We start from the raw sequence: 12,519 nt of genomic DNA on the forward strand, positions 1-12,519 counted from the left end.
TTTTGCGATAGTTATATATATTAATTTTAAATTGTTTTACGATCTCCCTCCAAACCTCCCCCAAAGTTCCCTTGGCATTCCACCTCATGTTACTAAATGGATTTTCTGGATCCGCCACTGGTTCTGTAATTTATGGACGAGTGGCGAAATAATGGCCACACTAATTCTTTAAAATTACCAACAATACCGATACCATCTAACAAATAGGAGGAACCTTCTTGGGTTAATTACTCCATGCAATGGCTTTCGATCATTAAACTCGCTCTCTCACAGATGGTTGACCTAATTATTGACCCAACAAGGTATTATATGACAATACATTTGTATATACATTTGATTTGTACCTAAAAGTACTTTATTGAACCATCTACATAATCACCATATCACACTTATTATTAATATTTTATTAAAAATAAAAATTGAATTATGGTGTGACGGTACATGCTCTTAATTTGTTTTCGCCTGTGGCGATTTTACTTGTGTTAGAGGGCCGTGTGCAGTTTCATTGCACTTAAGCCCAGATGGGCAACTTGTTACGTAATACTTCCGCGCGACGGTCCTCGATCGGTACGCCTAATACACACCCAGCCAGGTGCGGAGGCCATGTGGCTAGTAGTTACGTAATATCTCCAGTAGTGCTGTTTATGGCCAGGAGATTGCTCGCGGTTGGCGACAGCCAGACTGACGATCAGAGAGAAATATACCGACTCTAGTAGAGTTGGAATATGAGATGATACGTGAGGTACCGCCTTGTACCCCCAGGCAAAATCCTGATTTATAATAAATAGCTAGTGTTTTAGAGGTATCGAGGAGAAACGGAAAAGGAAGCTTCCTGGGAACGTTAGTCCGTTTGGACTTTGGTAAATATATTATTTCTGCTCTGTGTATAACCTTGATGTGATTGATGTGACTTTTAAATATTTTGATACTGTATTATACCAATATTCTTTAGACAGTGTCTTCGGTCATCTGACGAAGTAAATCGTAGACTTCTTGTTCTAACATTATACGAGTATTTGGTAATATAAAGCTTAGCCAGTCATCCTAGACGACCTAGGTAAACTGTAGGTTATTGTCTTTATTGTGATAAGTATTAATTCTGTGTTACAAGGTTACTGAATGAGTAGTTAGGGTTAATTAAAAATTAACCCGTTAGGAATAGAGCTGTAATTCCTTTATTAATTAAGTTCCCCTGGAAGCGTTCCTAAATTATCACACGTTACTGAACGAGTAGTAAGGGTTAATTAAAAATTAACCAGTTAGGAATGGTGTTGTAATTCCTTTATTAATTAACTTCTCCTGGAAGCGTTTCTCAATTATCACACGCGTGGGTGTGGTGTAACGGTGAAGTGATTCGCATATTGTGCAACTAGACACCTAGAGATTAACTAATTAAGTGATCAGTTCTGGGTTGTTATTATTGCTGTTATTAATTAACTACTACGGCTGTACATTTGTCAGCGTAGATTAATACAGATTCCAAAGTGTATTATGTTTTTGTTGTGTTTCTAGAGAACTAACGTGCTATATTAATATATACTTTATATAAGATCGTATCTCTGATCATACCTAGAGACGAGCCATACTAGGGTTTAACAGCCTGTTACAGAGAGATCTAATAGATATACAGTTAGGAGAGATATTTTGATAATCGTGTTTTATTCAGTTACGGGTATTATAGAATCCCCGTGACATATGGGTACGGTCTATAATTCTGAGAAAAACAACGGCTATTTGGAGAGCAGAGGTGTGACGTATTATTTTGAGTCACGTGACGGGCATTCCCCAAATAACCGTAGTGCCAAAACGATTTACCAAGCGATTTACCATAACTAGAACGCTTGACCGTCCTCTGCGACGTAGGGTAAATAGAAAAAAAAACACCAATGAAAATAAGTGATTAAAAAATAATAAAAACATGTACTGAATGATAATAAGGCTATTGATTATTCAAACGTTTGGTAATTTTGGCATATAGTCTTAGAGAGGAAACTCGCTACATTTTTCCGTTAGTGGTGGTGCACTGACTAGATACATACATACGCATAGGGCCTATTGGAAAACTGAGGTAAATAGTTTTGCGAAATATCTATTCATATTTTAACTATCGCAATACTATTGCAATAGTAAAACTGACCGCTATAGTCACCCCAAGTTATAACCTAGCTGAGACCTTTTTAAAGCATGCATTTCCATCATTATACACGCAAAATTAGTTGTAATCCATGTGAAAATGCGTAGTGATTCGTTTGAAACCAGTTATATAGCTGATTCGCAGTAATGCTAATATAAATAAATGTTGTTATCCGGATTCAGACATTTTTGTTTAATTTGGAATAAAACCATCTTACTTCTCTACAAAATGGGAGCCCGAACGCCTATGACCACTGTAAGAGTAGTAGAATATAATGACTAATTGAATCAACAACATTAATTTAGGGACAGGCGGATGATAATACACAAATGTTTGGGTGTTGTTGTTGTTGGGGTTTTTTTTTTTTGTGTTGTTGTTTTTTTTGTTTTTTTTGTGGGGGGCTGTTGTTGTTTTGTTGTTGTTGTTTTTTTATTGGGTTTTTGTTTGTTTGTTTGTTTGGGGGTGGGGGGTGGGGGGGGGGGCTCATTGCGGGCCTGATAAGATTTTACCGACCACCTGACATGGATAGCCAGTCCAGGTGAGCTTTCGTCATTGTGCAGTCAGTTGCATGCACTCGAGGATTTAATTGGTCGAATGAAAATTAATTTAGCTAAATTTAGGCTCAAAGACGAAATGACCAGGTTTGATTTTTAAAAAAAAAAAAAAAAAAAAAAAAAAAAAGGGTACGTTTATTATTTACAGACTTTAAACAACAACACATAATAACCTATAATATAATGTGTATTATTCACTCGTATTCACTATTTTTCTCCAAACCTCCAAACACCAAACCAGCAGCACCTCACGAACTAAAGTAATCTAGACCTCGTTGTCTGGTAGGTTGTATAGTAGTAGGCTGATGCAAAATGGCGGAAACAGCTGGTTCTGACGTTTCTACTGTCATTTCTACTGATTACGGCAGATCACCCCATATTTGTCTACAGTAGTGATGCTTCATGGTTGTATTTTACTAGATCAATGGAAAACTTAATAGACATGGCTGATCGCAGCTCATCAGTGGAAATGCCAGAATGCCTACCCCCAGAGGTAAGAATTGCACTTCGTCCATTGTTTATATTTTATACCCCATCCTAGTTCGAGTCACCTCCAGCCTTACCTCTTATTGATATTGATATGTGGGATAAGGCTAGAGGAAAGTCTATGTAATGCTTTGGCAATTGTCGACAACCAAATGGTTGCAAGCTAAAGTACACGTTTTTCCCTAAATCTGATGCCACAGACAGAGCTTTAGTCTAGACTGATTGGAAAGACTTTCCTTTCGCACTGTCACTAATCCTGGCCTAACCCTAACCCTAACTCTAACTCTAACTCTATTTATTATAAGTATTTATAATGTTCTTTATAAATGACAGTGCCAAAGGAAAGTCCTACGGATTGATTATTCTCATGTCTAGCTCGAGTACTTTGCCTGTAAGAGAGCTAGACGGACATTTGGACATAAATACGCTCTCATTACAGTCAGAGACCAAGCTATGTAATTTTTTGGCAATCGCCGACCACCAAAAAGTAGTCCAAGATTTCCGCTCTAATACCACAACAATCCTATGTTTGACGTCAAATATATTTACATTGACCATTTTCGAGTTCCTTGATTAAAAAAATTTCAAATATTAATCACTAATACACACACTATAGAAAGAAACCCGACAGCACCCACGTTCAGCTTAGCTTCGGCAAACTCTAAGTTCGCCGACCTATATCGTGATGTTGCGTCACATGATCGCCTACTCAGCCATTCCGTCTTCCAGTGCCCGACAATCACAAAAAAAAGTTTGTTTTGTGTAATGACACCACTAGAGCACATTGATTCATTAATCATCTGCTATTGGATGTCAAATATTTGGTAATTTTATCATTATGTTAAAGAGGAAACCCGCTTCATTTTATCATTAGTAGCAAGTGATCTTTTATATGCACCATCCCACAGACAGGATAGCACATACCACAGCCTTTGAAATACCAGTCGTGGTGCACTGGATTGAAGCGAGAAATAGTGCGATGGACCCACCGACGGGGATCGATCCGAGACAGACAACGCATCAAGTGAGCGCTTTACCACTGGGCTGTGGACAATCACCAAAGTGACAGAGAGTGGTACACACACACACACACACACACACACAGAGAAACTATTACATTCACGTTTTCTCAAGGTGTCCTATGCCTGAATGGCATGTGTACCACTCTGGCATATCAAAGGCCGTGGTATGTGCTATCCTGTCTGTGGGATGGTGCATATATATAGGCCTATAAAAGATCACTTGCTACTAATGATAAAATGTAGCGGGTTTCCTCTCTAACACTGATAAAATTACCAAATATCTGACATCCAATAGCCGATGATTAATGAATCAATGTGCTCTAGTGGTGTCGATACACAAAACAAACTTTTTTGTGATTGTTGGGCACTTGTCGTTTTGAGACGGCCCCTGGAAGACTGAATGGCTGAGTGGGCGATCATGTGACTCAGCGTCACGATATAGGTCATTGAACTTAGAATTCTGCTGTCCGGAGTTTGCCGAAGCTCAGCTGAATGTGTGTGCTGTCATGTTTCTTTCTGTAGTGTGTGTATTAGTGATTAATATCTTAATTTTTTTTAATCGAGGAACTCGAAAATGGTCGAGGTAAATATATTTGACATCAAACATAGGATTGTTGTGGTATTAGAGAGGAAATCTTTGACTACTTTTTGGTGGTCAGCGATTGCCAAAAAATTACATAGCTTGGTCTCGATTGACTGTAATGAGAGCATATTTATGTCCAACTGTCCTTCTAGCTCTCTTACAGTCAGAGTACTCGGGCTATCTCAAGTCTAGTCATGACATTAAATTTACATGTTGTTAACCAGTACCAATGCTACATGAAGAAACCAAACCAACACCCCTATAGATACGAAACGAACCTGCTCACTACTTTCTTGTGGTGACGTATTACAAAGTGTGTTCTCACATGACATGCCATGCACGCTTTTCTTGCAGTAGTGCAGGTTGCACATTAAGTTAATAATTTTCTTAATGTGCAGGGCAAGTTGCTTCCCTCTATTTAGAAAATTTAAAATGGCAAAAATTTTATGTTGTCATTGGAAAATTTATTTTGTTAATGATAATTATAAGGGATTTAGAGAGTACAGTAGGTTATAGTAAACATACATTTTTGGTGTGTGTGTACATTTGTTGCTCTATGCCAATAGGTTCTTTTGACCACAGTTGGATCGTTAGTTTGAGTTCGGTTTTTAGTATTGACGTTTGTGGTAATAAAGACACTTCCGGTTACTGTTCTGCCAAAAGATGTCTGGTGTTATTTTGGATCGGGTATTTGTGTAAAACTTAACTAACTGGCGTGGACATGATCCTATGTATTAACGGTGTTACCAGGTTCATTTACATCAAATCATTTGCAAAATATCGCAACCGATCTATTATAAATACTATATTTTAGCATATTCTGGCGAACATCCGGTGTCAGCGTTCCACGTTTCTGCGAGACAACATTATACTTGTTGTTCCCCACAGTTACTTCAGTATTGTAAGGTTTCATCTGTATCAATATACTGATTGGTAAACGTCCCATAATGACAAACAACCATCGAGCCCCTAAACAATGGTGTCTGTCCAAGCATGAGACTATTAGTTTGTTTGAGAGTTGGAGACAAAACCTGCAATATACTCTATCACTTGACCCACACTTCTCACCTTTGCTAGTACCAGGATCTACCTGGGAGAAACTACTAGGACCAACCCACTTCGCGGATTCCATGATGATCCTGAACGTGTACCAGTTCAGCGAAGGCTATCTGCACAACAAAAAGTTAATGTGCTAGAACTCATGTTAGCTAGGTCAAATCGCTAATTATTGCCCCATTCTTTCACGTAATACCATTGTGCGAAACTCGACATAATTAGAAAACACCTGGCAAGTTATTCGCTTACACTTCGGCTTTCAGACTACAGGTGCCCATCTATTAGATTTCAATGATATTCAGTTACAACCTGATGAGGGCCCTGAAGATTTGTATCAACGGCTCGTTGCATTTGTTGAAGATAACTTACTCACAGCTGAGTCCAAAATAACTCCTTTGCTTGAAAACTTTATTGTCTTAACATGGTTACGTTTTGTTCACCCCATTTTGCCCAGACTTGTTAAGCAACGGTACGGTACCAAACTGAGATCGCATACTCTGGCATCTTATTAAACCAGAAATCTCTCAGGCCTTACTTTCCCTCTTAGATGAATTACAGTGCAGTGAGGAAGCAAAAGTTCTTCGAGCATTCCCTAATCGTGATTATCAAAAAAAATAATCTAGAAAGCCAGGCAACAACACCAACCGCCAAGCTACTACAAAGATATGCTCGCTGTGTAAACAGTCTGGCAGACGGGATTACAGTAATTTTCTTAGCACATGTACATTCTTACCCGATGCCGACCCCCGATACATAGCAAGGTCGAGACAAATTATGTCAATCATAGAAAGTGACGACGAGTCCGAGTTTTGTGACGATATCCCTAATGAACTTGCATACCAGCCATCAACAGTTACGCAAGCATGCGTTCAGCCCGCTGCACGACGAATAAACATTGCATCATTGCCCTATATCGATGTATTCTGCAGACATCACACTGTACGAATTACACTTGACACCGGTGCTACTGGAAACATGATTCATGAAGCGACGGCTGTCCGCTTAGGTGCTATAATCAACCATACCTCACAGTCCGCTCGTCGAGCTGATGGCTTTTCTCCACTGGAAATAGTTGGAGGGACCCAACTCACATTCACTAGAGAATGTCATAAGAAACCTAGATGTCCCCATTCTCGCGGGTGTTCCTTTTATGGAAAGTAATGATGTTTAATGCAGACCTGCATCTAAATCCATTATCCTTAAAGATGGAACTTGTTACAAGTATGGTTCCTGCAGCTCCGTGAATCCTGAGGATGTGCCTCATACCATCCGCCGTACGACTATCCTGCATGCTCCCTCCTCAGCATCCACAATCTGGCCAGGTGAATATATAGAGATTGATGTCCCAGACTCAGCCTGCATTGGTGACAGTGACTTTGCTCTTGAGCCTCGATGCGATATCTACCAAAAGAAACAAATGGTAAACATACAGGAGTGGCCCGTACCGGACATAGTCACAAGTGTTTCGGGACATATTCGAATCCACAACCCATTCAGTTATCCTGTGACACTCAAGCGCAATGAACATTTCGCTCAAATTCAACCTGTATTCATCCCAGAACACAATGTTCCTGGCCATCATAAACCTGCTGATCACTACCACTCGAAAGATGGTGTCGAGCACTCGCGTGATGTCATATTGGATCCAGACAACATAATGCCTTCTGATGTCAAGCAAGACATCAGACACCCACTAAAAGAATGTGATCATGTGTTCAGCCCGGATATTAAAGGATACAATGGCGCTGTTGGTCCTTTGGAAGCGGTAATTAACATGGGCCCAGTGTTACCGCCCCAAAGAAAAGGTCGATTACCACAATATAACCATAACCAATTGGTTGAACTTCAAGACAAATTTGATGAACTAGAGGAAAAGGGTGTTTTTGTGCGACCTGAGGACGTAGGTGTCTCAGTTGAATACGTCAACCCATCATTCCTGATTAATAAACCTAATGGTGGCACACGTTTGGTTACTGCATTCGCTGATGTTGGACGTTACAATAAACCACAACCAGCACTCTTACCTGACACTGACTCCACTCCACAGAAGTATATCGTCACCACTGATCTCACCAGTGCCTTTTATCAAATTCCTTTAGCCAAAGAATTGATGAAATTCTGCGATGTGGTGACTCCCTTTGGAGGTGTTTGTGTTTATGCCCGATCAGCAATGGGCATGCCAGGCTCAGAAACAGCCCTTGAAGAATTGACGTGGTAGCAAAAATCGCTGATGACCTTTTTTTGTGGAGGTTTACCTGAGCTCCTACTCAACTGGAGAAATGTACTTGCACGTTCTCTTATGATTTGCTTCCAAAAACAGTGATAAAATTAGCCAACACGTCTTTTTAGATTTTCTGACATACGATTGCAGCTTTTGCACGAACAATCCATTGTTTATGTTGATATTGGTTTTGTATAACCAACAGATAAACAACAAAATAATTGTGCCAAATTTTATGCGCTGATTAATGCTTAACAAAAGTAAATATGAATGGCCAATGATAACAACTTCCAAGATGGCAGACAAAACTCAAAATGGCCACTAAGTTTAAGATTTTAAGGGATAAAATTATTGAACAATTTACAGAACATTGTCACTACAGGCTGAGATGACATGCATCATTATTAACACATGCAATAAAAACTGAGCGGCAATTAACATGGCTCATCGTGACCTCATAGTACTGTATTATCAAATGTTTTGCAAAGGGTAACTTTAAAAGTACTATTTCTTGTGACAATCAACAAAGTCCAAACAATATTGATGACTGCACACTATTGGCAACACTTCCAGTAATGTAGAGTACACTGGCGACCCCAGTTCCATATGCTATCACCCGAATGATTAAGGGATTATATATATATATATGTATATATATATATATATATATATGGTATCTTCGCTGAGGAGCCGACTCAGAATGATATTGTTAACGAAATGACATCGCGACAGTTTTGCCGCCGCTAAGTAAGCAAACAAAAACAAATTACAATTAAAAAACAAAAACGATATTGAACATGAACTTTTGATTTGAAGTTTTATTATGTATTTTTGTGTGTTCAATGTTGATAATAAATGAAATGAGTTACAATTTGTGTACATGCTACTATAACGAACTAATTATCATGGTCCCTTTCAGTTTGTTATAAGAATACTTTACTGTATATTCATTATTATTATTACAGACCTACATGTATACATTGTATTTGGACATTTTTATATTAATTTTTAATATTATGTGTCTTATCTAACCAGTATTTTAATTTTTGCAGGAGGAAGAAGGAAATGTGGAATATAAGGTAAGGTCAATTTGCAATGGAGTTAATTTTCATGAAATGTGTTTGTTAGTAATATCATCCAGAAAATAGAATCGACACGCTTACAACAAACTACTGCATACAACAAACTGGTCGTAAAGTCTAATTTTGTTTTCATACTATATATTATTAATAAATTTTAATGTATGACGAATTAACTTTCAAATTGAACCAAATATTTTGTTTAGTAGTTGGTTAGTTGGTAGGCCTTTCAAAAAAAAAAAAAAAAAAAAAAAATATATATATATATATACAGTCAAACTTCAATAACTCCACCTTCGATCTCTCGAAAATTTCAATCTCTCGACTTGAAGCGACGGTCCCGGCCGAATTGCTATACAAACTTAGTAATAACGGCCTTCAAAAACTCAAACTTCACACTCGATAAACTTGATCTCTCGACCTAATTCTTTGGTCCTGCCATAAAGATTTAATAGATTATACACCTCTAAAACTCGACGCGTGTGGATTGATCAAACTGTCGTTGCCGATAGAAATTTAACAATGAATGAATTGTCATTCAGATCAATCAGACGAAGCGTGCCTTTCTTGGGTGGTCTGGGCTGTCGAGGATTAAGGTGATAATTACAGAATAATAGATCATCAACTAAACGGAACGACATGATCCTGTGATTGGTTGTCGGCATTCATACACGGAGGGCCTTGCTATGTAATACAAAATTACAGACACCATCTGGTTAACTTCCAAGAGCATAATTTGTAATAATTGTTAGCGCTGGGTTTTTTAAAAATATAAATGTTAGTTCCTGATTTACATTAGTGTTTTTTAATGATTTTTCTTAATTCAAATAATTCAAATAATTTTGTGAAAAACAAATATACTAAGTGCTATTTGGCATTCAGTGATTTATTTGTTAGTTACGTTCCGCCATGTTTTGACATCTACAAAATACATCAAAGTTCATTATATAATTTACTTCCTGTTTTGTATGTAAATGCCATTGTTTTTCCTTGTTTTTTCTGTCAATAAATACATGCAGGGGTGCTCAAATGTGAAAGTGTGATGGTTGCCCGGTGGGCAACCAGTAGCTGAAGTTTGGTTGCCCAACATCATCTCTTGGTTGCCCACATATTTCATAAACGTTTTATGAATATAATTTTGAACTGTCTTTAAAATGAAACTGAAATTGAAAATGTTTTTATTATTATCATTACTTATTATTTTAGTTTTATTCCTTTTATAACATTATTTATCTACAGCTCATCTTTGCACAAACGGGTGCACACATACACTTCACCCCCTCCAAAAAAGTGCGCGAATAAACTCTAAAATTATGTAATACTCATGTTCAACGGCTGCATCATCCATTCCTAAAGATTGTGACATACTTTAGACAACATTATTTAGCACCTCTGTGTAGGAGATTGAGCAAATTAAACACAAGTAATATTACAAGATATTGTTTTTAAAAGGATACATAATTCTTATCAAACAACCCCCACCATTCAATAACGCGTTCAATTTCAATGACGCAAAACGTCACAGGAATTGCTTAGAGTGAGAAAGTGCGGGATTATTCTGTAAAACAGTGTACATGTGACGATCACGAGTAGCAGGCCTGATCCGCATTGTCAGTGATACCAAACATTTTGTCTCATGTCAGATTGACCCTACTTAGTACTACTAGTTTGTCCCTATCCAGATTATTTCGCCACCAAATATATATTTTATATTGACGATATTACTAAACCATTTAACAGAAATACCACTTAATTCATGAAAATACAAAGAACTTAAAACATAAAAAACATGTTTTACAAAATGCAGAACTCGTTTTGAAGTAAAGTTAATAATGACAACATTTAAGAAATAGTTCATTATTAATTAGACTAAAGCTTGCCAGATGGTGTTAAAAAAATTCACACTCTTTAAGCACAAGTTGTCAGTATTGGGATGAGTCAACAAGGTTTTTAGGATGAATAGGAAATGTTTTGTAGCGAGAATTGGTACGAACCAGCTAGTTTGGGGACGAAATATCTGGCATATGGCTTTCCAAACACCCCTTGCCAAAATCATGCACGGTGGACACTGAGTGGATAGCAGCATTAGGGTGGATATTTATATTGCCTATTAGTCAAGTTGTCAGTGCCAATACTTTTGAAATGCCTGTGACTGTCCAAGTGTCATGAAGTTTTGTTTTTGTTTTTATTTGTTTTATGATTTTCTTGGTTGCCCGCAGCATATTTTGGTTGTCCCAGTCGTGCGGACAACCGATTTGTGCACCCTGACATGTATATGCCCAAGCATATGTATTTCAAATTCATCTGGTCTATCTTTTTTGTTTTGTTATTTACTTACTTTTACAATATACGGAAAATAAATGTATCACAGGCATCAGAAGATGCCAACATAAGTTATATATTAATTCAACATTCAACTGGGGATGAATATTTTGCAGTTTAGAGGCAGGCAGTGAAGCGCATGCTTCTTACAATATTAAGTGAAATTATTCAGCTGCAATGCAGTTTCTCCTATATTAATTTCGAAAACTCGAACTCCCTGAAACTCAAACTATACTGAAGGCCAAAAGAAACTTTACCATAGTTTTAAGTCACTCTGGTGTAAAAACAACAAAAGATAGTCGCATGAGGTAAAATATATTGACTAGATCAATATGTCAACATTAACATAACTAAAAATGAGTGTCATTCAGCATCTGATAATGACGTCACATTTTCCCAATTCGAGGTGGTGTATACAAATCGAGCTTTCAACTTCATGGACGACATGCAAAGCATACAGACAATCACTCAAGTCCAATAACAAGTCACATTAATAGCGTGTGTGACCACCCCTTGCCCCAATACAAACAATAATTCTCCGACGCATAGAAAAAATCAGTCGTCTGATGAGGTCACGTGGGACACGTTGCCATTCTTCTTGAAGGGCCTGGATCAGTTCCTGTTGGTTGGCTGGAGGGTGTGGTCGTTGTCGAACACGGCGATCCAAAACATCCCAGAAGTGTTCTATGGGGGACATGTCTGGGGAGCGTGCAGGCCACGGCAATACGTTTACGTTGTTGGCTCTAAGGAATTTCTGTACGATTCTGGCTGTATGAGGTCTGGCGTTGTCTTGCTGAAAAATTACACCACGTGGCTGCCGTTGGAGAAATGGTATTGCAATTGGACGAAGAATGTCATCCCTGTAACGATGAGCTGTCAAGTTTCCGTGAACGATGACCAATGGTGTCCTTTCCTGTGCACAGATACCTCCCCACACCATGACACTCCCTCCACCATATGGCACGAGCTCCTGAACGCAAGAAGCCGCCACTCGTTCTCCCCTACGGCGGTACACACGCTGTCTTCCATCAACTCTGAACAAAGAGAACCGGCTTTCATCAG

General features: G+C 38.2%; 1 protein-coding gene across 1 annotated transcript in view; it reads left to right on the forward strand.

Annotated features, from left to right (window-relative positions):
• Positions 1-3,000: 3,000 nt before the first annotated feature.
• Positions 3,001-12,519, forward strand: part of LOC121370630 (GTP-binding protein 2-like) — a 59,401-nt gene continuing 49,882 nt past the window's right edge. Inside the window, exons 1-2 of the mRNA XM_041495995.1 lie at positions 3,001-3,181; positions 9,109-9,135. Of these exons, the coding sequence (XP_041351929.1) occupies positions 3,113-3,181; positions 9,109-9,135 (96 nt within the window). The 5' untranslated portion in view covers positions 3,001-3,112. The remainder of the gene's footprint in view (positions 3,182-9,108; positions 9,136-12,519) is intronic.

Source organism: Gigantopelta aegis, chromosome 4, assembly GCF_016097555.1.
Source record: "Gigantopelta aegis isolate Gae_Host chromosome 4, Gae_host_genome, whole genome shotgun sequence".
Classification (NCBI taxonomy): domain Eukaryota; kingdom Metazoa; phylum Mollusca; class Gastropoda; order Neomphalida; family Peltospiridae; genus Gigantopelta; species Gigantopelta aegis.